The following is a 27,205-nucleotide window of genomic DNA, read 5'->3' as shown; positions in this document are numbered from 1 at the left end:
GTGCTGAACCTATGCAGGATATATATTTTTTCACTTTGACACCTTAGGCCCTAATCAAGTTACCTGGAAGTAAAATGTATTCAGAGTAAACTTTGTCGAGCTCTTAGATAACGGACTAATTACTATCTGTCCCCGCCACGGCTTGCCTTACTGCTTTCACTGGCAAATTTCTAATATGTTATTAGTTACTAGACATAAAGCACCAGACAGGAATTTTTTATGCATTTAAGTCTGGTGCCCCTATGAGTAATTGCTATTTTAGAAATCAGAAAAATCACTCTTGAAAGAAGTTTATGTAATATGCCTAGATCTTAGAGCTACAAGCAGTAAGACCAGGATTCAAATCCAGGCCAGTCTGACTCCAAAGTCCTTGCTCCTTTACCTAGCACCATGCCAAATACTTGTGGGATCTTTTTTCTTCTTGTTTGGTTTTGACTCTTCACTATTTTCAGTCTTCCTCCTCCTTGGACAAAGCTAACATTTATGTAGCAGAGCCCTCACTGATAGACAGGAACAGTTCAAAGTCATCACTGACCCTTTGACCATCTAAGCTGATACATGTTTTGTAGCTACAGCATGGATTAGGTGGTTGCTCAGCAGAGAATAAAGAGAAAATAAGGAAGTAGATTAGGGATTGTCAAGGGGATCGTTAGCATCCCTATGTGCAGCCTTCCATGACATCCCCCATCTGAGTTAGTACTGCTCAGACACTTCAAGATCATGGCCTCACACCACACACTTTAGTCCTGTACTTCATCTCTGCCGTTTAATTGCCAAGAGTGGCGCTGTTAGCAAGCCCCATGTCCCTAAAAATAACCATAATGAACGTACTGTCTGTTGAAGGGCTGTCTGTTGTGAGTTTACAAAGCTTCGGACACAGGAACTGAAGCTCTAAGAAACTGGAGGACACAGCAGGCGAACAGTCCCAACAGTTTACCCACTTCCAGGAGACACAATAACCGAGAGATCTGCAAGAATAAAAACCTATGGACTTTTATTTTTTACTCCCTGGAGCAGTCTATTTAAATAAATTTTGATGAGAAAAAAAAATCTTTGTCTCCCTCATGTCTGTATTCTCAGTCGTAAAGGGGTTGAAACAGGAGGATTGCTGTGAGTTCCAGGCCAGTCTGGGCTACAGAGAGTCCTTCTCAAACAAATCCACATTGAAATGGTCTCCCGTGCTGATTTTAGAATGAAGCATCGACTGCTAAGAGTACAGGAAACGGGTTTAATTCAGATGCTGGCAGTCATCTGCACTGCAGTCCTGTGGCAGCACAGATCCCAGGCAACTCTAGGTCCCAGCTCTAAGTACTGCAGCTTGTACCAAGTCTCTTTGAATGCCACTGTACAAAACCTGCACATCGTGCATTGCCGTGCTCCAAATATGATCGCACTTCTTTGGCAGAGGGTGGATGAAGGCTATCAAGCCTCAGCAAAGATAAGCATCTGAGAAAATGAACCCAGGTGTATCATGTAACAGGACCGTTCTTCCTTATCAGGATAAAACACTGTTATCAGCTTTCATCTTGAATGGAAAGAGACAGGAAAAGAACATGATTAAATGATGGAGAATGAAGTCAGAAAGGGAGAGGCTGATCAGACTGAAGTTTCCAATCCTCAGGAACTTGGATAACCATAGATAAAGTACCTCCTGATTGTGGCTCATACCACAAAGGCCATTAACAAATAAACACTAAAGGGAGTGCTAGGCTTCTTCCTAGTGGATGGCCTGTGATGCTCTTATCTGCATCCCACACACAACATTCTCCATGCACACAAGTGTGGATGGTGCATTCAAGCTCAAGATTTTATTTTAAAATTCTGTTCCAGATGCCTCTCCACAGCATGCATCACACTTGAAGGGCAAAATCCTTAAGAGTTCACCACATTTGGGTGTTATTTTAACATCAACTCTTGTTCTTCTATAAGAAGTATCTCTCCGGGTTCAGGCAGCAATGTCAATGCATGTTATTTCCATTGTATAAATTTCACCTACAAGATGAAGCTTGCCCTGATGCATCGGTAAATTAGGACCATTTTCTTTTCTCACGTCCTTGTTGATTTAGTACGTTCGGTAAAGATGGTTGTTAAGTATCCATGAGAATTCACTCTGAGCTCATAAATTACACTGCAGGGATAGTCTTCTAAGGTGTCTGTTTTTAACTTTTCTCTTCAAGAGTTTCTTTCTTCTTGCTATTTTGGCCAGCAACCTTTCTCCTGTAAAAAGGAAGACACGTCAAGTCAGCAATTCTATATACATGACTTTTATAACCAAGGGTGTAAATAAACATGTGCTGAAAGTTAGTGTACAGCAAAGCAAATGAGGCACCGGAACAAAGATGTTAACGAGTTCTCTGTGCAAGCATAAAAATCACTGTCCATACAAAAAACATCACAATCAACTACACTGTTACACAGCACAAAGGACTTGACTTGACTTGGTCTTGACTTGATGGTTCAGTGTTAAGTACAGACACTGCTGTTAAGTGTTATTTGTACATGCATTAACTCAAAGGATCTTCCTAACAACCTACTACTCTCATTTTACAAATGAAGTCAATGAGGCAGAATGGATAAAAACTTGCTGGTCATCACACATTAGTAATAAATGTTAGGCAGGAACACTGACAGTCTGATTCTACAGCCCAGAGAATGGTGAATGCATTAACTAGTGTTGCTATAGAAAAAGGAAGAACAATAAACAATACTTGCACGCTACAGTAAGAAGTTCTTTGGAATGTTCACTCATGTAATTCTTGAAGCAACTAACACTGAGAACAGAGTCTGTACTTTGAGAGACAAGCAACTTGCCCAAAGTCACCCAAGAAATTTCCTATTACAATTGATTTTTAGGCTTCAAATCCAAATCTGCCCCTCATTCACACCAGGTTGGGTCTGTAGGGACTGAAGTGAGGCCCTCTAGACAACAGAGAATCAGGTTCCAAGTTTAATGTGGAAGCTGAGCTGAAGACATGAACTTCTATGCCCCAAAGCAACCCATATCTGTAATGGAGAAGGAGCAGGAACTAGATCATGATGAATCTTGTTCTTATGCTAAGGACAGTCTTTAAATTAGAAAAAAACAAAGAAATCCAAAGCATCCTAACTGTGTGGCTGGTACCACAAGAATGACACCAGTACCCCAAAGTCCTCTTATAGCTAAGTTAATTAGCCCAGAAGAATGCTACAAACACAAAACATTTAAAGTACAGTTACTCAAAACGTTGTTTTAGCTAAATAAAAATGCCGCATCCTATTAAAATTCAACAGCCTCCATCTTCTGCCCCAGCTGATTTTCTCGCCTCTAGAAAACCTCCACCAGCTTCTATACAGTGCCAGAGACAGCACGTTATCTTAGCTCTCAGATCTCCCACGGAGTAAGACTCTAACACGCCTAATAGTCCTCATGACACTCTAGACAAAGTCTGTGCACCACAAAAACTGTACACACACACATACACACACACGTCCTACAAAATTATATTAAGAATTCACAAAATTGAGAAAGTACCAATGGAATTTAAACTATTAAGCTTCCAACTCTTTATAAGTTTGTGATGTTTATTCCTCCTTGTTAAATCTTGAGACTATACCCAAATTCTGGAACACTGTGCACTGTCAACACTTGGAATGAACATCACTTCTGCAGTACTATTATGCTGTGCAAGACTCCTGTTCTGCTTACAAGGGTGGTGCACATAGCTTCATAACTTTGCATACCTTGTTCTTTCTAAAGACCTCCATCTCATCTGTTCACAGACACATCTACCTCCTTGAAGCTTCCTGTAACTGGACCAGCCCTTTGTTTAAGATACTCTGATGTTCTCATGTGGCCTGTTTTATAGTCTATCATACTGGCATCAAGTGATCTGTAGTGAATGGTTCTGGTCTACGGAACAGTTTGCCTAATGGCTTTCCCCACCTGGTTTAAGGTAATGGGAAGAAGCATTAGCTTAGTTCACCACAGCATCCTGGGACACTAACGGCACCCTCAGGAACACACACATAAAAGATCACTAGAACTGAGCAATTCTGTTAGAGCAATTCTATTAGTTACTCTAGTACTGAGAAATTTGTGAAAAGTACTATTTTCTTTAACTAGGGTAACGGAACTCAGAATATTCTGGCAAACTCCTACCAAAACATGTAGCTTCCTAGTATTAATAGACAAAACATACCTGTATGTATCCTACAAGACCCATGTTAACACCTCCTACTCCCCCCAAAAAAACCCCTTAAGCTAAGCAGTACTTTTTAAGTGTTGCAGTGCACCCCAGTGTAAGCAGAGGATTATATGAAACCCTGCCCAGAAGATGGAAGAAGCTTCAAGAAACACTCAATGAATGTTACTGATCCTAACTACTGGCTTCAGTAGCATGGCCTGATGCAGATAGTTCGAGAGTGTGTAGTACAATTCTAATTCACAGCAAACAGTAATCTATTTTTAAACATGGGGGGAACCCAGATGATTAACATATAGATACAGAAAAAAACTCAATAATGAAATATGCAAATTCCCAAATCAGAGGCAATTTGAAATAAATTTCTTCCATCTCCTATAATGGATCATCTATCTATTCATCTTACTTCTAAAACTGTATCTAAGGAAAAACAATGTCCACCCTGATTATGCAGTACTTTCTTACCATATATATACTTACTGTTTAGCTTGCTCTAAGAAATACTTTGGAGTTGTACTAATGCTCTCCCTTTCCAAGGGTTTCTTAATCATCTTTTTCTTTTGTTTGCTGGAAGTTAGGAAGTGAGAGAGGAAATTAATTAAACACAAGTTCATTTAGAGGCTAAAGCTAGGTGAGGTCATTTCAATGGACCAGATTAGCTGATAGCACTTACAACTATTTCATAAGGACACCGGAAATCAACCTTTAAAAACACACTGGCTGTGATTAAAAAACACTCTGGGACAACCTCATATCCTATGTCCACAGACATTAACAGTCTGACTCCAGAAAATTAACCATTACTAGTAAGTCTAAGCATATTTCACTCACTGAATAGTTTTTTAAGAAATCTGAATTTCAAAGATGAAAAAGATGACAAGGAAATAATATATTCTAAAGCAAAATGTTTAACAGCATCACTCACATGGATGCAACCTAAATGATAGACAGACAGATGGGCAAGGCAAAATGTAGTCTGCGCTTTGAGGGAGGAAATTCTGACTAAAAGACATTGTGCAAAGTGAAATAAGTCCACCACAAAAAGACAAATACTGGAGCCAGGTGTGGTGGCACACACCTTTAATCCCAGCACTGGGAAGTAGAGGCAGGAGGATCTCTGTGAGTTCCAGGAAAGGCGCAAAGAAGCTACACAGAGAAACCCTGTCTCAAAAAACAAAAACAAAACAAACAAACAAAAAGACAAATACTGTGTGGTTCCACTTATTTTTTTGTTTGTTTGTTGTTTTTTGAGACAGGGTTTCTCTGTGTAGCTTTGTGCCTTTTCTGGAACTCACTCTGTAGCCCAGGCTGGCCTTGAACTCACAGAGATCCACCTGGCTCTGCCTCCAGAGTGCTGGGATTAAAGGCGTGACCACCGCCAGCCTGGCCAATGGGTGCTATTTAATGGGTACAGAGGTGCAGGTTCTGTAAGAGGAAGAGTCCTGGAGACAGGTGGCGAGTAGACGGGGCTGTGGATGCAATGTGTGCCACTCAGCACACACAAGGGAAATGGAACGGGCAAGAACAGAGTTCAGCAGCACATCCAGTTGATGCTGTTACAGAAGCCACGCTACAGAAATGAGGGTGACAGATAATCTAGCATTGTGTGGTGATCTACGACTGTAATCTCAGTAGTTAGGACAGTCAAGGCAGGAGGATTGCTCTGAGTTTCAGGCAAGCCTGAGTACAGAGTGAGACTCTGTCTCAAAAAACCGAACAAAATTACATGAACCCTGAAACCCTACAGTACACTGGGTTACTACATTCAGATGTTTGGTATATTAAATGCATTTAATCCATTTCCTACTTATAATACCTTCAATTTACAATGGGCTTAGTGGACCTTAACCCTGTTTAAGTCAAGGACCATCTGTATGTAAAGTTAAAAACATGTAAAATTTGTCAGGCATAGTGGCGTACATTCCAGCATCAGGAAGCAGAGGCAAGCAGATTTTGCCTGGCTGGTCTACAGAGTGAATTCCAGGACAGCCAGAGCTACACAGTGAAACCATGTCTCCAAAAAAAAAAAAAAAAAACACCAAAAACAAACAAACAAAAAACTATGTAAAAGGCAACAATGCACCATTCTGGGATATACATACTTAAAACTACAAACTAAATAAAGGCAAGAGGTGTAGCAGAATATTATTTTAAGGTGTCTTACTCTTGTTTGCATTGCATTTATTTAACTCTGTGAAGCTGTGTTACTGTGACTGTCTAGAACACCTGATGGTCTAATAAAGAGCTGAATGGCCAATAGCAAGGCAGGAGAAAAGATTAGCGAGGCAGGCAGAGAAAATAAATAGAAGGAGATATCTGGGAGAAGGAGAGCTAGAAGTGAGAGAAGGAGGAGGAGGAGGACTCCAGGGGTCAGCCACCGGACTACACAGCAAGCCAAGGAGTAAGAAACAAAGAAAGGTATACAGGAATAAAAAAGGAAAAGCCCAGAGGCAAAAGATAGATGGGATAATTTAGAGTTAAGAAATGCTCACAAGAAACTAAGCCAAGCTAAGGCCAGGCATTCATAAGTAATAATAATCCTCCGTGTGTGAATTTATTTGGGAGCTGGGTGGTGGGCCCCCCAAATAGCAGAAAAAAACAACAACATAGAGGGAAGAAATAAGCAAAAAGCAAGAATGCATATGTAAAAACCCAAAGAGAAGGCTTCAAGGAAGTTTAAATGCATACCTTAGCAGTTTCTGGAAACCTTTTATGTATTCAGGTACAGGACAACCAGCCTGCTGGATAACATTGGCAACACTGAAAAAGGAACCCATAAACAGGAATGTGTCTTGTTAAACAAATGTACAAAATTAGTTATGCTCAAAGCCTTCTGTACAACATAAGAGGAACCAAAACTACACAAAAGTATTCTGGCACAGTCTTCTCAGCGAATACCAATTACTGCCAAATGAACCACACTGGATTCCTGAGAGAAGCATTCATGGGACTGAAATCAATATACCGATATACTGATAGCAACTTTAGGTAGCAGCTATTTCAAGTCCTAAGTGAAAGTAGAGGTAAGCCCGAAGTCATTAAGTGACAGTGCTTACTAAAGGACTGTCACCTCAAGGTTTCTCTACATAACAACCTAGGCAGTCATCGCAATACTTTATGTGAAAGTCTACCATCCAGTCTCACAAGTGGGGAACTAAAGGTCACAGTTACACTGATGCTGGGGTTATCTATTAGTCACATCCTTGTGGTTGTGAAGACCTTAGACCCATCGAGGCTCTTGGAACACACTCCTACCTATGGACATGGGAAAGACAAAGGGGGACAGAGCGGAGGCTTTGAAGGTACACATCACACTCATCAGAACTCACAAAGAGACCAGAGTACAACCCCTCTGCCCTAACTGCATTTCAACTGTCAGAAATGTGAGGTGCTATCAGTTATCCTTCAACCAGAAATTACCGAAAATGCAGAGAACCTGTACCTTTACAGCTGGGAGTGTGACACAAGCCCGTAATACTAGCACTTAGGAGGCTGAGGCAGGTAGACTTCACAGTTTCAGACCAGCCTAGGCTATATAGTGAAACCCCACCTCCAAAAATAGAAATCTGCATAAAAAATCTATAATGACAGGCTAAATTAAGACCCGAGAGTCTAAAAGTGTATCATACCCAGACTTCAAAGGGCTACAACTGACTAAAAATAAAATGTGTCACTAAAATACTTTTTCCTCTATGGCAAGTGATTCTGGGACTAAATATAAAACTCCATCTGGCCCCAAAGTACGAGAAAAGATGCATCATGGTAAAAGACAGTGTTGATTGGACCGAAAAGACATGTATAGTATTTGATAACTCAAAATCTTACTAATGAAGCCAAGTGTGGTGGGACATGCCTGTAATCCCAGGATTTGGGAGGCTCAGGCTCTAAGTCTGAGGCTAGCCCATGCTACTCAGAGACTAAAGCCTAGGGGACACAGTAAGACCCTGATACACACACGCATGCATGCATACACACACACACACACACACACACACACACACACACTCATTCTCTCTCATCCCTTAATATCCTGCAGTAAGAAGCACTGTTCAACTGCTGCTCTCCAATGAGTTCTGTTATTCTGAAACCTAAAACTAACTATTCCACTGTCAACACTCCCAAGTTCTAATAGAGGAAGGGCAAAAATACAGCCCCTGGATCTCTCTCTTGATTCTTGGGACAGAGTTTCACTATAGAGCCTCTTACAAAATTTGGGACACAGTCGTTCTGTACTGTCTAGTAATAAAATACACATACAAAAATAATGAAGCAATTTTGTCAACTGCAACTAAAATACTAAGTTATGTTCCATAACATACATGCTTCTTAAGTTTGGGGGAGGGGAGGGTGGTAGGAGTGATGCTAGAATCAAAACATGCCAGACCAGAGCTCTACACTGAGCTGCATCCCAGCCCCTAATTTACCTTCTTAGTAACGGTTTATCATCTTCAGTGAAAAATGTAACAGCCTTTCCTCTATTTCCTGCTCTTCCAGTTCGACCTAGGAGAAAGCAGACCACAAGTTCCTGATTTTTGTTTTTTACCGGAAGGAAACTCTCAAGGTTCACATCATGGTCACTGAGGGTTGAAGAGATGGCTCAGTGGATGTATCATGTGAAGACAGGAGTTCAAACCCCCAGAATCCATGGCAAAGTCAGAAGCCCTAAGATGTGCCTACAATCCCTATGTTCCTATGTTAAGATGGACAGTAGAGAGCAGGGAATCAATCCATGGAAATTCACAGGCAGCTACGCCATGCATACAATACGGACAAGGAAGTCCCTGCCTCAATCATAACGGAAAGTTGAGGACCAATACCTGATGTTTTCTTCCAACTCCCACACCATGAGCATGTTCACACACATCATTATTAGGAAAATGTACACACACACACACACACACACACACACACACACACACACACACCACTGAATTTTCATAGAACCAAAACCCAGATAGTGAGTATGTCTTAAGGGAACAGCAGAGGTGCTGAGAAGGCTGAGTGAGCAACAGGGCATGAAACTGAAAAGCTCACCTATCCTATGGATGTATTCCACTGAGCTGGTTGGAAAATCGTAATTGATGACCAGGTTTACTCCTTTAAAGTCAATCCCTCTTGCGAGCAAGGCTGTACAAATAAGAACCCAGATTTTACCTGCTCTGAAGCTGTGGACTGTGTTATCTCGCTGGTGAAAGAAGACACGTTAAATGCTTTAGTACCATTCTAGAATGGAAAACAAGCAGTGCATGATGTTTGTAGTACAGTTGACTTTCTACCTGCTGCTGTGTTCTTTCTGCATGAATGACGTCCACATTAATACCTTCATATATGAGCTCATGAAAAAGTTCTTTAGCCCTTTCAATGGACTGAACAAAAACAAGAACAGGTGGATTGAAACCCTAGAAGAAGCAAAAATACATACATATAACTTGTAAGAAAGAAAGAATACAATCAGCATCTTACAATATGTCTTCAGTTCACAAATAACCCATTCAAATTCACTGTCCTGGAAAGTTTTATGTCAACCTGACATAAAATCTGAGTCATCTGGGAAGAGGGACTATCACCTGAAAAAACCACCTCCGTAAGATTTGCCTGTAGGCAAATGTGTAGTGCATTTTCTTAACTAATGATTGATAGGCCAACCCACTGTGGGTGGTGCCATCTCTAGGCAGGTGATCCCAGAGGGCTATAAGTAGGCTGAACAAGCTAGTGGGTAGCAAGCTATTAAGCAGCACCCTTCTATCACCTCTACATCCGTTCCTGCCTCCAGGTGCCTGTTCTGACTTTCCTCAATGATGGATTCTGATGTGGAACTATAAGCTGAAATAAACCCTTTCTCCGTTGCTTTATTTTTGGTCACAGAGGTTTTTTTTTTGGGGGGGGGGTTCAAGACAAGGTTCCTCTGTGAAGTTTTGGTGCTTGTCCTGGTGCTCTGTAGACCAGGCTGGCCTCGAACTCACAGAGATCTGCCTGGCTCTGCCTCCCGAGTGCTGGGATTAAAGGTGTGCGCCACTGCCACCTGGCTGGTCACAGTGTTTTATCACAGCAATAGAAATTCTGAGACATGCACTTTCATTGCCAGTGTCTAAATCTGCCTCCATCCCCCTCATCATCTACCCTCTACAATGGGTTCTTCTCACTGTCCTTGGACTATATTCTTTTTTTTTTTTTAAGATTTATTTATTTATTATGCATACAGCATGTATGACTGCAGGCCAGAAGAGGGCACCAGATCTTATTACAGATGGTTGTGAGCCACCATGTGGTTGTTAGGAATTGAACTCAGGACCTCTGGAAGAGCAGTCAGTGCTCTTAATCTCTGAGCCATCTCTCCAGTCCTGGACTATATTCTTTATCTTACTCATTCCAATAAACCTGCCTTCCTACAACAATGTATACCTGTAGCATGAATCTTAAAAGTTCTTATTAATAAAATGAAACCCGAGGCCAGTTATTGGGGTCAATGCTGGTAGATCAGAGATACAGAACAAGCCACAGCTACCTCACCCCGCCAGATCCTCAGCTGGTCTTTTTTCCTCAGACTGGAGGCCTCTGAGTCCTCATCCAGAATGGGTCTCAGCTGAACTGCTGCTCGAAAGCCTGAAGCTTAACCAGCTAAAAGCTTAACCAGCCAAATGCTTCTAGTTTCTGGTCCTCATGCCTTATATATCTTTCTGCCTTCTACCATCACTCCCTGGGATTAAAGGCGTGAGTCACCATGCTTGGCTGTATCCTTGAACAGATGGATTTCTGCCTCTGGAATGCTAGGATTAAAGGCGTATGCTACCACTGCCTATCCTTTATGTTTAATATTGTGGCTGTTCTGTCTGTGACCCCAGATAAGTTTATTAGCGTGCACAATATTTGGGGGACACAATACCACATTACCCATGTGAAAACCACCAGCTCTTAGCCCCAGAACTTTGATTCTACACATAATGTAAAAATCATGTCTTTAATTCAGAGCTTATCCTAACTTTAGAATTTCCCTTTATCTTAATCTTTAGTTCTAGTTGTGTCAGTGTAAATAAATAAAATTGCCAATTCCCAACAGAATCAAGTAATACCTGAGCATGAACTACCAGCTCCCAGCACACTATTTTTACATTTGCTGTCATCAAACACTGCCCTTACCCCACCTCATGTTTCCAAATGTCCCTGTCAGGGATTCTTCCTTTTTGCTTTTGTTTATTCTGGGATCCAATAAAAGAACGAAATGTTTTTTTTGTTTGTTTGTTTTTTTTTTTTTTTTTTTTTTTTTTCTGGAGCTGAGGACTGAACCCAGGGCCTTGTGATTGCTAGGCAAGCACTCTACCACTGAGCTAAATCCCCAACCCCAGAACGAAATGTTTTAACTGCAAATACTTACTTACAAAAACTTTTACGAATCATTTCATGGAGTTCAAGACTTTCCAGAGATCATATATGGCTAAAAATCTTTGATCTAATTTCACCATATGAATACCTGCAAAACCCTTAAATTTCCTAGAGGTAAAAGGACATCCTTAAGAATATCAATAAAGGTTTAGAGAGATGATTCAGAGGTTAAGAGCACTGGCTGCTGCTCTTCTAGAGATCCTGAGTTCAATTCCCAGCAGCTACATGCTGGCTCATAACCATCTGTAATGAGATCTGGTGCCCTCTTCTGGTGTGCAGACATACATGCAGGCAGAACACTGTATACAGTAAATAAATAAATAAATCTTCGGAAAAAAAATCAATAAAATGAGGGTGTAGATGGTAGTACACACCTATAACCCAGAACTCAGGAGGCTGAGGCAGGAGGATTCTGTTATCAAGGTCAGCCTGAGCTTTAGAGTGAGATCCTAACTCAATAAAATAAAAATAATCCTAAACAGGAGTAAATATGCACAGGCAAACAATATTATAAGTACTGTGTGTAACACATTAAATATTAGAATAGCTCTTTGAAAGAGATATTACAATATTTTACCAAAGTGAAAACTGCAGAGTTGGGGGGTATAGGAGGTGAGCTGTCCAAAGATAGAACGGTACAGTACAGGTAGAATCCCCGGGTCGCTCAGTTCAGAAGCCCATGTCCTAGCCCCTAAGGCATGCCTCTTGCACAGCCCCCAGTGACACACAAATGCCTTTCTTTCCATCTTCTAACCATCCTAACTGCTCCTACTAAGGCAGTTGCCATATTGTGTTCACCTGTAAGAATAGATTCCAAAAAGCAGGCTTACAATTTATATTTCTTTTTTGCTCCTTTCCCTGAACCCATTAATAGTTGATTTATTTTTAAATTTTGAAGATTTATTTGATGTGAATCAGTTTTTTGCCTACATAGATGTATGTGACCATGTGTGTGCCTAGTGCCCACAGAGGTCAGGAGAGAGTGTCAGATGCCCTGGAACTCAAGTTAGTTGTAAGGCACCATATGGGTGCTGGAAATTGAACCCAGGTTCTCTGCAAGAGCATAATAAGGGTCTTAAACCCTAGGCAACTATCTTTTAAACTTTCTAACCAAGGCTTCTACTCACTACTTACTTTAGGATAAAAAAGAAAACCAGACTCAAGGCATTATTCATTACTAAGTGCCCCAGATCATCTCAAGCAAACCAGCAAAGATGAGGGAACAAAGGGGACGTGGACAGACAGATGGAGAATCAAGGCATCACCAGGTAGGTCTTCTACTCAAGCAAGGAACAGAAGACTCACCACCAATGGATCACTATGAATGAACCAACACTAAATATAATGCTGGATGAAGATAGAACATAAATGCCCTTTACCAAAAGTCAAGAATATAGTCCAATATACCTTTTTAACAAGTTCTCTCATGGCTAGAAGTTTTCCAGTCTCAGAACCAACAAAGAGAAGTTCTTGTTCAACAGTCTCAACTGCAGAATTCCTGAGAAGAAAATGTACCTTTTAAGAATCAACTTTTAGCTAGGCATGCTGTGAGGACCTGCAATCCCAGCACCTGGAGGCTGGCCCAGGCATCTGTGAGTATAAAGCTGATCTGCTGGGACATGGAGTAAAGCTTTGTTTCAAAAAAACCAAATAGGCCAGGGGATGGCACAGAGGGTAAGGGGGCTGCTATGTAAACTGTCAGCCTGAGACTGATTCAATTCCTGACAGTGTCTTCTGAGCACCATGTATGCACCTGTGTGACACATCACCGACTTTCCCGAGGCTTTCCTTCCATACACGGGTGCTGGGATCTACCTCCAGTTGGCAGGCTTGGTGGAAAGCACCTTACTGTTGAGCCATCTTGCCAACCCATGATTTTCCTTGGACATTTTTAAAAACTGTGATTGTGTATTTATTTAGCATGAAATGCCTATCTACCTCAAACCCTTTTTTTAGCGCTGAAGAATGGAACAGAGATCTCATGCTAAGTAACTGCTCTTTCCATCACTGAGCTATACCTGGTACTTAACAGAATCATGTTTTGTACCAGAATTACTTATCAAGTGGTAACTAACACCAGCTTTTTCCATGTGGTCCTACTTAAACAAACAATCAAAGAAACTAAGTAGGAGTGGCCATAGAGCTTATGACATGTTTTGTGAATGAAATAAAGCTATGATGATGGGAAGAATAACATGCAAACATGAGAATCTTTCATTGTGCAATTCTGAAAATAAATCCTTAATTTTGACTTTAAAAAACACATTTCTATCAGTAAAACTTTTCTTGCTCGTTGGTGTCATGCCAAACAAACCCCTCATTAAGTCAAAACAAACCTACAAAAAAAACCCTTACTTTAAGACAAGTGCGGGGATAATGTGAAAGAACAATTATTTACCTTGCTCCAATGGATACGGTGACGACATTGTCCAGGTTGAGTTTGCACCACTGTTCAACATCATATGCAAAAGTTGCGCTGAACATTGCTCTTTTGACCTTGTGGGATGTGCAGGCCAGGAAAATGGAAGCCAGCTGGTCTCTAAACCCAGTTTTGCCATCTTCAAACAGTTTGTCTGACTCATCTACTACCAGCCATTCCACACTAAGAAAGAGCAAAACAACCTATGGTTACTGAACTTGAAGATCTGGGACACTTCACCAAACTGTCAGGATACATGGGAAAAAAGTCCCATAATGATGCTGTTTTGATTCACTTTATCAAATGATAAAAAATGTACAAGAAAAATAGCACAAAAACAGTATAAATGTAGCTCAGTCACCTATTTTAAATCCTCAAAGACAAGCTGTATTAGCCATGACAGAGATTCCATTGCTTTTGCTGAAAGACGTGAAAAGGTCTGGGGGTCATGTACTGTTTATCAAGTGTGTCATTTTCTTCCTGATCAGTTTTTTTTTTTTTATTAGTTAATTCAAGCTATCACATTCTCAGCACCTCATCGACACAAGCTGGTAGACAGTATGCGCCAAAGGACAATAACAAAAGCAACTGAGAACAAAACAGAACTGTGAGGGATGATACTGACTGTCAACCCGACAGGATCCAGAATCACCAGAGACAAGCCTCTGGGCTCGTTTGTGAGGATTATCTAGACCAGGTTAACTGAGGTTGGAAGACCCACTGTACAAACCACACCCTTGGATGAGGTCCAGCACTGAATAAAAAGGAGAAAGCAAGCTAGAAGCCATCAGCCATCATTTTCTACTTCCTAACTGTGGCTGTGAGGAGACCTGGTACCTCACCTTCTGCCCTAATGAATGAACTATATCCCTTCCTCTTTAAATCAGTTTGTCATATGTTTAGTCACAGTAAAGAGAAAACTAATAAGATAAGCAGGTAAACGAAAGATACAAAATGCTGTACCTTGTCAGGTCTATCCCTGGTGGATCCTGCTTTAACAAGTAGATCAGTCGATTTGGAGTAGTCACAAGAATATCTACAGGAAAAACAAATGGTAGAAACTGCAAAAATAAAAGTCATTCCTTTGACACAGAATTAAGCCTTCAGAATTTCAGATAACAACCTTAAGTGGGAAGGGAAGAGCAGTTAAATAAAAAAAAATTCTTGCTTGTTAGTAAGCCAGTGCACATTTTTTCCTCCAGCACAGCATGAGACTCTATTTCTACTCTATTGTACTTGAGCAGCTCCCCAATCTTTTCACTGCCTGAGACAGTCTTGCTGTGTAGTTCAGACTCCCTCAAACTCATGACCATCTGATCCCTGCCTAGTCCGCTGATTGCTGCGCTCCTCCCCACCCCAGACCAAAAGCCAAGGCCTTCTATTCCACATGTCAGGCCACTGGACCACACTGCTGCCATTTCAACTTGCAACAGCCAACACTGTGTCATCCTAAGCCCAGGCTGCCCTAAAAACTCCTCTGATCCTCCTGCCTCAGTGCTAGGACTGCAGGTGTGTGCCACCATGCTTGGCTTGAAAAATTTTAAATGAAATCTATCTCAGAGCTCAAGTTAAAAGCAAATTCTCTGGTGCAAAGAAGGGGAGACGTGTAATCCATTCTTACCTGCCATGACATTTCCATGGCAGAGTAAAAATCAAGGGCATGAGGTGGGATTTCCCAAGCCTAGCACTGCTGACATGTTGAGGCACACAACTTTCTGTAGACAGCTGTCTAGGGCATTGTAGGGTCTTCATAGTATTTCTAGCCTCTATCCACAATGGGCTATTGGTTCCCCAGCTGCAACAACTACAAATACCCACATACAGCCAAATGTCACTGTGGTGACTGGTGGGGAGAGTCATCTGGGATGCAGGCACAGATCTTCTGGGTGAAATGGGGAGGAAAATCTATGTTCAGCTTCTTCAAAAATAACTAATTAGCCAGGTGGTGGCGGCAAATGCCTTTAATCCCAGCACTGGGAGGCAGAGGCAGGTAGATCTCTGTGAGCTCAAGGCTACTTTGGTCTACAGAGCTAGTTCTAGGGCATAGAGATCTGTTACACAGAGAAACCTTGTTTAAAACAACAACAAAACAAAAACAAACTAATTAAAGCCAGGCATGGTAGCCCACTCCTTTAATCATAGCACTCAGGAGTTTGAGGCCACCTTGGTCTACAGAATAAGTTCCCAGACTGCAAGGAATACACAGATAAACCCTGTACAATAAAATAAAATGACTAATTAGGAGCTTAGAGATGTGCCTGAGTTGGTATAGTATTTGCCTACCACACACAAAGATCCCAGCACCACATAAATTAGGTGTGGCGGTATACATCTGTGATCCCAGGACTCGGAAGCAAGAGGGTCAGAAGTTCAAGGTCATTCTCAACTAGATTTGAAGACAGCATGAATACATGAGACCCTGACTTTAAAAAAAATTACACACACACACACACACACACACACTCACATGACTTGCACTGTAACAACTCTTATATAACAATTAGGACCTTTATTATTTCCAAATCCCTTAGACACACTAAGCAGGAGGTTCTTACCAAACTTCTTAGATGATTTTGGTCCAAATTTCTTAGCTGCTATTGCAGCTTTGTGGATCATGTGTATTCTGAATCCTGTACCCTCAGATATTTTAATTAATTCTCTGTGAATCTAAAACAAAAAAGTGAGAAAACCAAAGTCGTTAAGATACTAGGCCAGGATGCACAGCTTCCCTTATGCCTCTAACACATTTATTATCAACCCACAGTGCTGTGCAGGCCGACACGTAATGCTGAAGACTCGACAGTTTCCTCAAGATCCTAAGCTAGTTCCATGAAACAAAAGCAAATTCCTTTCATCTGCTGAAGTTCTCAGAGTGCAGTGTGAGACGTCCTACTGCACAGCATGTGCTTACTCTACACATGGGATGGTGGAACTCATCAATGGAGAGGTCTACTTTCTCAGAAAAATGAGGACGTTTCTTTCATTATCTTCTTTTCTTCAGACAAGGTCTCATTATGCAGCTCTGGCTGGTCTAAAGCTCAGCAGTCATCTGCCTCTGCTTCCAGAATGCTGAGACTAAAGACATGTGCCGTCCGCCACACTCAGCTGTTTTCTGAGACAGGGTCTTGTGGAACTAAGCTGAAGATGACTCTGAAATACTGATCCTTTCTTCCACCTCTCAGTGATGGAATCACAGGCACGTCACCATGCCCAGCAATCTCTCACTTCTCTAAATGAGAAAAACATATCTCGGCAATGACTATATCTCTGTACCCTTTCAACCTCAGAGATCTTGGAGCTTGCACAAAAGAAGGATAATTGTAAAAATCATGTTATAGAAAATTACAGACATTCCAAAGAACAGTCCATATGCTGTACTATACAGAATACTCTCTACAGGACACCGGGCCATGATAGAAGACATTCTGAGAGCTTTACCCTGAAGCAAGAAAAATATCAAAGCAAACATGAACGCATTCTCTCAAAATTCTAAGTCAGCCGGGCAATGGTGGCACACTCCTTTAATCCCAGCATTTGGGAGGCAGGCAGAGGCAGGCAGATCTCTGTGAGTTCAAGGCCCACCTGGGCTGCAGAGTGAGTTCCAGAACAGGTACCAAAACTACACAGAGAAACCCTGTCTTGAAACCCCCCAAAATAAAATAAAATAAAATAAAATAAAAATAAAAAAAACCAAAACCAAGCAACCAAACAAAAAACCCAAAATACTCTAAGTCATACCTGGCTGGCAAGTTCTCGAGTTGGGGATATAACCAGGGCTCGAAAGCCTTTATTTTCGGGTTGTCTCAGCTGCATTAAAATGGGAATGCTAAAAGCCAGAGTCTTCCCAGATCCAGTAGGAGCAGAAGCCAGAAGTTCCCGACCCTAACAACAGAACACTGTAAGTACAGGACAAGTTCATCAAGTTTTCAGAGCCTGGTTAAACAATGTGAGCAGCCATGGAAACAACAAATAAACTGAATGAAATAAATCCAACTGTTCACACCCTACCCACCTCTCTCACTTCCTCTTCTGTTGTCTAACACCTCAGCCTTGCCACTGCGGCCCCAACAGTGTTTCTGAGCACTGCCACTAATGTCTATTTGGATGGTAAGCAACACAGACAACTAAAACCCAAGGAGAATCCGAACTACTGTTTCAAGTTTTCTTTCCCATTCAGCTGTTACCAAAGCACATACACCATTGACCTTTTATCCCAGTATCTGTACTGCTCAATCCCTTTGGGAAGATTTTGTTAAATAACACAAAGAGTGAGAATTAAAAACTGGTAATGACCTAGGTGCCAAGAGTATTTACAGGTGACAATCTTCAAAGGGATCACTGTAATTCTTAAAGCTTTAAGCTGAAATAATTGTAGAAATAACCTAAGAGGAAATAAAGTGCAAGTTCAATAAATATGAGTCAATAATATCATTCAAATATGAGTATATTCTCATTTCAATACACAAAGCAAAGAACCAATATAATAGGTGAAAAGATAACTCATATCTCTCACCTACCTGAACTGAAGGTCAAGTTGATTATTTTGTAAATGGGGTGAGGGAAGAAGGGAGAGGGGAAAAAAAAACGGAAGGAAGAAAAGGAGGGATAAGAAAAAGGGAGGGAAGGAAAGAGGGAAGTAGGGGATTTTTCCCCATCTATTATTTGTTTGTTTACTTGGTTAGTTGGTTGGCTTTTCGAGACAGTCTTTCTGTGTTGCTTTGGCTGTCATGGAACTCAATCTGTAGACCAGGCTGGGCTTGAACTCAGAGATCCTCCTGCCTCTGCCTCCAAGTGCTGGGATTAAAAGTGTGTGTCACCACTGCCCAGCTGTATCATTGTTATTTTTTAAAAGTCCTCAGAAATTTTTAGTTTCAAAAAATCTCAGCTAATTTACAGATCTATTAATAAGTGATTTGATAAATATATTGTTAATATGTTCATACAATGAAATGCTATTTAGTAACAGATGTGTTGTAAGTTTCAAAAACGTTATGTAAAAGAAGTCAAGATTAGTGACAACTCTACCTGAAATCCTAGAAGTAAAACATAATATGGTAATCAAAATACTGTTGTTGTTTTTCTGGGCAGGGTAGGGTAAGGAATGAATAGCAGGGCACAACAGAATTTTCTGAGGTGTATAGAAATGTATGCCTCCATTGGAGAACAATTACATTACATAGATTACACACTGTTCAGACTCACTAAACTATGCTTAAAGCCAGTGTGCTTTATTGTATGTAAGGGATATTTCAATAATAAAGGGTACTGAGGGAAAACTAAGTTGGATTATGTATAAGAACTTTAAAAAACTAAGAATGAAAAGACAAACATAATGTCCATGCTCAGAGGGTTTAAATGCTTCTTGAAAAAGAATACTTGAGTATCAGACACAGTGGCACATACCCTAAGACCCAGCACTCAAGAGGTAAAGGCAGCAGGACTATGGATTCAAGGCTATGTCTACACACACGAGGTACTGATAAAGGAAATCTTCTTGTGGTGAGCAGGTTTTATGGGCACAAGCACTTGAGACAGACTTTCAAAGCAAATGAAGGATTTAATGGGACCAAAGGTGGAAAGGATTTCAGGGGACAGAGAAGAGAATGAGGACACAAGGGAATGTCACAGGCATCCTAGATCTTTGCACTCACATGCAGCATAACTGGAATGGCTTGCATCTGAATTGGTGTGGGCACTTGGAAACCTGCGTCTAGAATGTTCTGGAGCAATCGAGAACTGATTTTATATTCTTGGTCAAGTTGCTGAAATGTAGCAATTGGGTCAGGAAGATCAGTTCCTTGTACATGTATCTTGTGTTTGTTCCGGAAGAAGTTGATCTGTAAATTGAGACACAGGAGCCACCATGGATTAGGCCAAACAACAACAACATCAACCTTAGAGGTTCTAAAACAGCAGAAACAGTTCTGGGATAAGCTATGATGACACATGAAACTTTCTGTTTAAATTCAAGTGCCCAGTCAGCACAGACACTAAGTACATTTTGTGGTATTCACAGCTGGAAGACCCTCACAGATGATGGGACCCACCTGTCTGTGCTTTCAAATCGAAGTTAAGAGATGTATCATGCACTGTAATGTGTTTCTGTCACACTTGTAACTTACATGGCTTTCCAGAAACTTTTAGAAGGCAAGCACTGAAATTATGTTTTCAATCTTAGCATACAAATGCCAGTGCTCTTTAATATTTAAAAACAAAAACAAGCCAACCAGCCCTTGTGTTTCCTAAAACTGAGGGACAAGGGTAGAGTTTAGTGATATTGACTGGGCAACTTCTTCATCCTCCAGTCCACAGAGAGCCACATTTTGGCTTCTGGGTTCCTGAAGCACAGCACCATAGCCCCTGAAGAAACACTACAATCTCCACCAGCAAAGTGGAAGGGCACAGGAAGTGATGATGCTAGTCACTGTTTTCTCATGACCTAGACCCTTATCACAAAGTGCCCTCCTTAAGAATTTTAACCCTCCACAGGTACAGTGGCACACACCTGTAATCCTGACAGTTGGGAGGTAGAGGCAGGAGAATCTGGAGATCCATGTAGGCCACATGAGATCCTATCTCAAACAAACAAACAAACAAACAAACAAAAGGAATTCTAACCCTTCTAACCCTGAAATCCCTGCAGGAGAAACTACTTTTTTTTTTTTTTTTTTTTTTTTCTTCGAGACAGGGTTTCTCTGTGTAGCTTTGCGCCTTTCCTGGGACTCACTTGGTAGTCCAGGCTGGCCTCGAACTCACAGAGATACGCCTGGCTCTGCCTCCCAAAAGAGTGCTGGGATTAAAGGCGTGTGCCACCACCACCCGGCGTGAGAAACTACTTTTAAACCAGTAAGTTTAACACCAAAGAGAAAGGGAGCCAGATTTCATGTTTATCAAAAGGAGTTTAAATATTTGAATTAAAAAATTAATTTATCTTATGTATATGAATGTTTTTGCCTATATGTGTGTATGAGCACTGTGTGCCTGATGCCTACAGAGAAGCCTGCAGAGGCCAGAACAGAATCAGATCTCCTGGAGCTGGAGTTACAGATGGTTGTGAGCTGCCATGTAGGGCCTGGGAACTGAACCTGGGTCCTCTGAAATAGTCAGTATTCTTAACCATTGAGCCATCTCTCCAGCCCAAGAAACTTCCAAGTTTTAATTCTAAGCACACTATTACTCTTGAAACATGAGGAGGTCAAGAACTATGTACACACACTATGTACCTATGACCAACTAGAATTAAACTCTTTCCACCTGATCTACTTATGATCATAAGCAAACACTTCCAGCACCGCACCAATGGCTACAGAAAGACTTCACTACAGTAAAACCTAAACAAATGTAATTAGTCTTCCATCTTAATAAATTCACAAAATGAAGTCCAGGGAAAACTCTACGTATTCTTTTGGGAGGTCAAAATATTTTCGAACCTTTTCCTTCCTGAGATGTTCCAACTTTTCTGAAGTTAGCTTCTTTTCTCCTTTGGCTTTGTTCTCTTCTTGAATCTTCGCTTCCACAGAGGATGTCCACTGTATAGTAGTGTCAAAGTCTTCTGGAGCAGCAATCTCTACATTTTTAAAATCAAAAGTTACCAAGGGCAACAGTGTTAGGTGTGCCACACTGGCTACACGGCACACTAGAGCAGAAAACGCATCAGCAGATCCCACTGGGGAAGAAAGGTTAATAGTGTACACAAGGCTAGAAATGGCGAGCCGTACTGGTGGTGCGGTCAGGGCACGGAAGCCCGCTCTCTTCCTTTTGTTGGTTGTTTCGGCTGTCTTCAAATAGGAGATGAACTGAAAATTACAGAAGTAATACAGCAGCTTCTGTTTACCAAAACACAAGCTAGAGAGAATTATGATGACAGGAAGATTTCATGTGCAACAGCAATAAAACCATACTGCGCAGGGCTATCCAAATTATAAAGACAGCGATTCTCGCTGTATCTATAAAGAACACTGGCTCAATTAAAAGCAGTCACAATTGTCTTAGAGATCAGATTAGCTATGTTTGCATGGTAAACAAATACGTGAGAATAATCTAAAAAAAAATTCTATGTGTAGTGAGCAAAGATCTTTACTGAATATTTTATGTTTTTAACAGTCTTATTTAGCCCAGCCTGGCCTTAAACTTGCTATGTAGGTAAGACTCACCTTCAACTTCTCAACTTCATACCTCTACCTAAGTGATGAAATTATAGGCAAGTACCACTATGCCTGGGTTTCTAATTGATATATATTTTTTAAATGTGTGTGGCTGTTTTGTCTGTGTACCATGTATATGCCATGTATCTAGGGAATCCAAAAGAGGGCATCAGATCCCCTGGAACTGGAGTTATAGGCAGTGTAAGGTGCCATGTGGGTGCTAGGAATTAAACCTGGATCCTCTAAAAGAGCAGTCAGTGCTTTTAACTGCTAAGCCATCTCTTTAGCTCCTCTATGGAATTTTAAAAATACAATTATTGAATGTGAGACATAACTCACACTCAATACAAATGCATACATTTTAAGGTATAGAAGGGGGATTGGGGATCAATGTATATGTATATGAGATGTAGCTCAGCAGCAGAGTGCTTATCTAGCTTGTATGTGGTCCTAGGTGGTCTCCAGCACACTACATATGTGTGTGTGATAATATGCCCTGCCAGTCTGTCTGCTGTTCTGCTTTTTGTTTTGTTTTCAGATATAATGTCACAACAATTCAAACAAGTGATTCTTGTATAACACAGGAATATAAATCAATCGAATAGAACAGAGTCCACAGACAGTCTTGAAAAAAAAGTGGGAAATAAGTTTACAATAAAAGTTATATTTGAGCTGTGTCTGACTGGGCATGCCTATAATCCCAGGATAAGGGAGGGAGAGACAGGATCTACTAGGCCGAAAAAACTAACACAAAGCTATGGAAAAAGACTTTAGTTCCCTGTTCACTCTTTTTTCTTTTCTTTCTTTTTTTAAAGACAGGGTCTCACTATGTAAGCCCTGGTTGACCCAGAACTTGATATATAGACCAGGCTGGCCACGAACTCAGAGATCTGCCTGCCTCTGCCTACTGGGATTAAAGGCGTGTGCCACCACACCCATCCCATTCACTCTTTATAACAAATAAACCAACAGAATTGAAGATTAAAATGTTACAAAATGAAGCAACAGGTAGAAAAATATAAGAGGATCTTTTACTCTGAGCTAACTTTCATAATATATGAAGTTTATTAAACTATGAAGAAATGGATGAATAACCTACTGCAAAAGGAATGTGAAATATGAAGAGACAAATTTACAGAAAGAGAAAACTCCCTGTATTTCCAGTAGGTATCTCAGGGAAGAATTACTAGAGAGAGAGAAAGAGAGAAAGAGAGAAAGAGAGAAAGAGAGAGAGAGAGAGAGAGAGAGAGAGAGAGAGAGAGAGAGAACAGTGACAAAAGGATTGCCTTAAGTTTAAGGCCATCTCTGTTTACATATCCACTTCCATACCAGCCAGGACCATGCAAGGCCTCCTCAAAACATGGGAGGAAGTAGGAGTAGAGAGGAGGGGAAAGATCATAACAGAAAGTATATAGAGAATTTACAAAGTATATAAGCATATGAAAATAACATACCCAGGTTTTTTGAAGAAAGATATAAGGGAATATGAATACAGTACCTCTAGAAAAATATAATAGAACTAGGGAACAAGAGATAAATATTGGAAAAGAAATTTACTTGGCATCATTGTATAATTTAGGTATTTATTTTATAAAAAAGGTAAATGGCTAGGAAACTTAATAGACATAACACATAAATGCTCCTATAAAGTATTTTCTATACAGGGGAAAAAAGAAATATAGAAAAACTATGGGAAGGAAGAAATAATTCACAAAAGCTGAAATGAAGCATCCATAAAGCATATAAAAAGATGTTCAAAGCTGGGCGGCGGACGCCTTTAATCCCAGCACTCCGGAGGCAGAGCCAGGTGAGTCTCTGTGAGTTCAAGGCTGGCCTGGTCTACAGAGGGCGATCCAGGACAGACACCAAGACTACACAGAGAAACCGTGTCTCAAAAAAACAAAACAAAACAAAATGTTCAAAGCCAGATAAAGTAGTTCTTCAATCTTAGCACTCAGTAGGCAGATCAGGCAGATCTCTGAATTTGAGGGCAGCCTAGTCTACACAGTGAGTTCCAAGACAGTTAGAGCTACAGAGCAACCCTGCCTCAAAACAATAGATGTTCAACCTCAATTGTCAAGAAAATATAGAATAAAAGGGGGAGGGCCACAGCTCATCGAGCAGAGAGCAGAGTACTTGTTTAGTGTGCATGAAGCCTAGGTTCAATCGCCAGCACAGCATAAAACCAGGTAATGGCGCATATCTAAAAAAATGACAGCACTTGGGAGGTGGAGGCAAAATGAGCAAGTGTTCATGGTCACTCTTAACTATAAGACAAAGTTAGGGCAGCTGAGGGTACAGACTTGTCTCAAAATAATAATAATTATAATAATAATAATTATAATAATAATAATAGTAAGATCTAAATTAATCAAAAGTTTCATTAAGTAGATTGGCAAAAAAAGAAAAATTAAGACCAATAATAGTACTAGGTCAGATGTGATAGCTCATGTCTGTAATCCCAGCATCTGGTTAACCCCAGCCCTTGGTTTAATGAAATGTATTATTATTGGGGGTGGGGGTGGGGAGACCGTGCCACAGCATGTGTGTAGAGGTCAGAGGAAAACATCGTGGAGTCAGTTCTATCCTTCCACCTTTATGTGGGTTCTGGGGATCAAACTCAGGTCCCCAGGCTTCTGTGGCAAAACCTTTATCTGCTATCCCACCTCACTGGCCTCCAATCCCAGCCCTTGGGAATCCTTGTCTCACATCAAAAACCCAGTACTGACAAAGGTGTGGGAAATCATTTTGTGGTACCTATTTAAAGCAATTGTGCCACACCCTTTCACAGAGTGCCTCCACTTTGGGACATTATTCTACAGAAACAGCAACCCCTGTACAAAAGGCTATGTGTGAGTATTTACGGCAGCAATTAATAGCCAGTACCTAAATGTAATCCAAATGTCATCAACAGAGGAATGGGTATGTGTTGTCTGATTTACCAGCTTGCACTTGCAACTGAAAAAAAAAAAAAAAATTAAACAGAAATCCAGCACTAACCTGGAATCATCTTCTTTCTCTTTTTCTTCTTGGGCTCCTTACTCCTTCCCAACAGGCCCTCTTCCGTTTGCTCCTCATTTTGGTGTGTTGGTAATGCTCCAGACTCATCTGAGACAGACTTCTTGTTTCTGAAGAAGTCTAGTCCTTGCAGCACCTCCGAAGAATCGCGTTCGTATTTCCTTTTTCCTACCTAAAACACCCCAAATTTAAATGAGATCTCCTGCCAGAACGGTGTTGTTTTAATCCAACTATGACTATCAGTATGAAGGACATGGGTTCAGTAATTCATCATTTTAACCGAAAAGGTTAAAACCAAGAATCTGTTGTGTAGTGTATTTAGGCAAATGGAATACAAAAAACAAACAAAACACCACACCCCTCTTTGGCCTCCTTACAGTAACAGCAATGACAGCAATGAATAATGAATACTTACATACACTTACTACATGTCAAGCAAGTTTATTAGATATTAAAATTACTTTATCCTCACACCAATTTAACCACAGCACTGCAGTCAGGACGAAGAAACACAGACATCTCCCTTCACAAAGGCTCTGTTCTTTTACAGTAAGGTTTATGTCCAAAATGTTCCACAAGTGAGCCCCGACTGGCTTCCCTTCGTTCTCACTACTTCTCTAAGACTCCCCTCCCCGCATCTCAACATCACTCTTCTGATTGTTTACTTAGAACGCTGAAAAGAACCATGTCCAATACATGACAGCTATCTGCACACTAAGTCGAACCTGGGTAGGCTTCCGTCAAAGACTGTTTTCGAAATTCCTTTCCTAGTTTCTGAGGAGCTTTGAAAAGATTCTAACTTTATAAGTAAAGTAAGAAGCCAGGAAACAAAGAGTCCGTGCCAGGCTCATCTGAGTCTACCAGGGCTCAGCAAACAGTCATCGAGCAGTCTGGAGTAGGTCTGAAGTCAAGCTGAACCCTAAAGAAGGGAAAAGCCCGGGGTGGTCGGAGCCAGGCCTCCGGGCATCCAGCGCGCCCGCTACCCCGCTGGCAGCGGTCTCATTATACGGACCCCGCCCCTTCCCGGGTGCTCGGCTCCCCGGGTACAGTAAGCACCTGGAATCGAGCAGCGTCTGCCGAGAACCGCTTCACGTCGAACTTGGCGCCGGCTCCGAGCCGCCGAAACAGATCATAAGCATCCATCTTTACCCAGAATGCCCCGCAGCCTCACAGCGCCTGTGTACACGACTTCCTCTCCGCGACTGCTTCCGGAGAGGCCGTAGGCGGAAGTAGCTCCAGGAGGCGGAGCCTGGCTGTGGCAGGCGTGGTGGAAGTTTGAGTTGTAAATTCGTTCACCACAAAAGAGACCCGTCTTGTGTGCGGCAGTGTTCTAGACTTTTAGGGATAGTTCGGTGAGCAACACGCTCACCTTCTGCACTTAAGGTTATAGTCTAGTTCCTGTAACTTAGGAAAATGAAAAGTGCTGTGAAGCAAATTAAAAGGTTTGGTGGATAGAGAAGGGGTGGAGGCTACTTAGAGTTAGATTGGTCAAGTTTAATCAAGTGTTTGAACTGAGAAGGAGCCACTTTTCCAGGACATAGGAACAGCAGTCCCAATAAGAGGAAACCCATCTGAAGAAGGGAAAAGGTCTGAGACATTATTAGAACAGAAGCCAGGATCCAAGTTGCTCTCCGGTACCACAGAAAGAAGGAAAGACAAAATGAAGAAAAGGAGAGGGGAGGAAGGAAGAAAGAAAAGTTTGCTGGAGCTGAGCTTTACAGATAAGCTTGAAGGGGCAAACAAACCAGATCTCAAAGCATTGTAACAGGGCATGGTGAAGTATTTGGATTTTAATGTAAACATGCTACAAAATCAAAAGTATTTATGGAAGGGGCAACTATTTTAGTTTATCACATTTGATTTTTAGTTTCATCCTCACTGTGTGTGAACTACATGCCCCCCCCCTTTTAAACCTTTGTATTGTTTCTCTCCTGGAATGTAAGTCTATGAACCTGAAGATCTACTTTGCTTTACTGTTGTATCCCTGGTTCTTTATGCTCTCAATAAATGTTTGATGAAAGAATGTGTGAAAGTGTCATACATGATTACTCTAGTTATTTGAA

General features: G+C 41.1%; 1 protein-coding gene across 1 annotated transcript; it reads right to left on the bottom strand.

Moving 5' to 3' along the window:
- Positions 1–969: 969 nt before the first annotated feature.
- Positions 970–26,332, bottom strand: Ddx52 (DExD-box helicase 52). Its single transcript, XM_028890573.2, has 15 exons — positions 26,199–26,332; positions 25,125–25,314; positions 21,411–21,547; positions 19,632–19,817; positions 17,719–17,862; positions 16,536–16,647; positions 14,944–15,016; positions 13,960–14,163; positions 12,969–13,059; positions 9,458–9,580; positions 9,216–9,366; positions 8,606–8,681; positions 6,870–6,941; positions 4,662–4,748; positions 970–2,217 (listed from the first exon to the last, which is right to left on the bottom strand). The coding sequence occupies exons 1-15, from the start codon at positions 26,283–26,285 to the stop codon at positions 2,160–2,162; spliced, it is 1,791 nt and encodes a 596-aa protein (XP_028746406.1). The 5' UTR covers positions 26,286–26,332; the 3' UTR covers positions 970–2,159.
- Between the last annotated feature and the right edge of the window lie 873 nt (positions 26,333–27,205).

This window comes from Peromyscus leucopus, chromosome 8b (assembly GCF_004664715.2).
Source record: "Peromyscus leucopus breed LL Stock chromosome 8b, UCI_PerLeu_2.1, whole genome shotgun sequence".
Taxonomy (NCBI): Eukaryota; Metazoa; Chordata; class Mammalia; order Rodentia; family Cricetidae; genus Peromyscus; species Peromyscus leucopus.
Note: the sequence above shows the minus strand (reverse complement) of the source record. Positions and strands in the feature narration are given on the sequence as shown.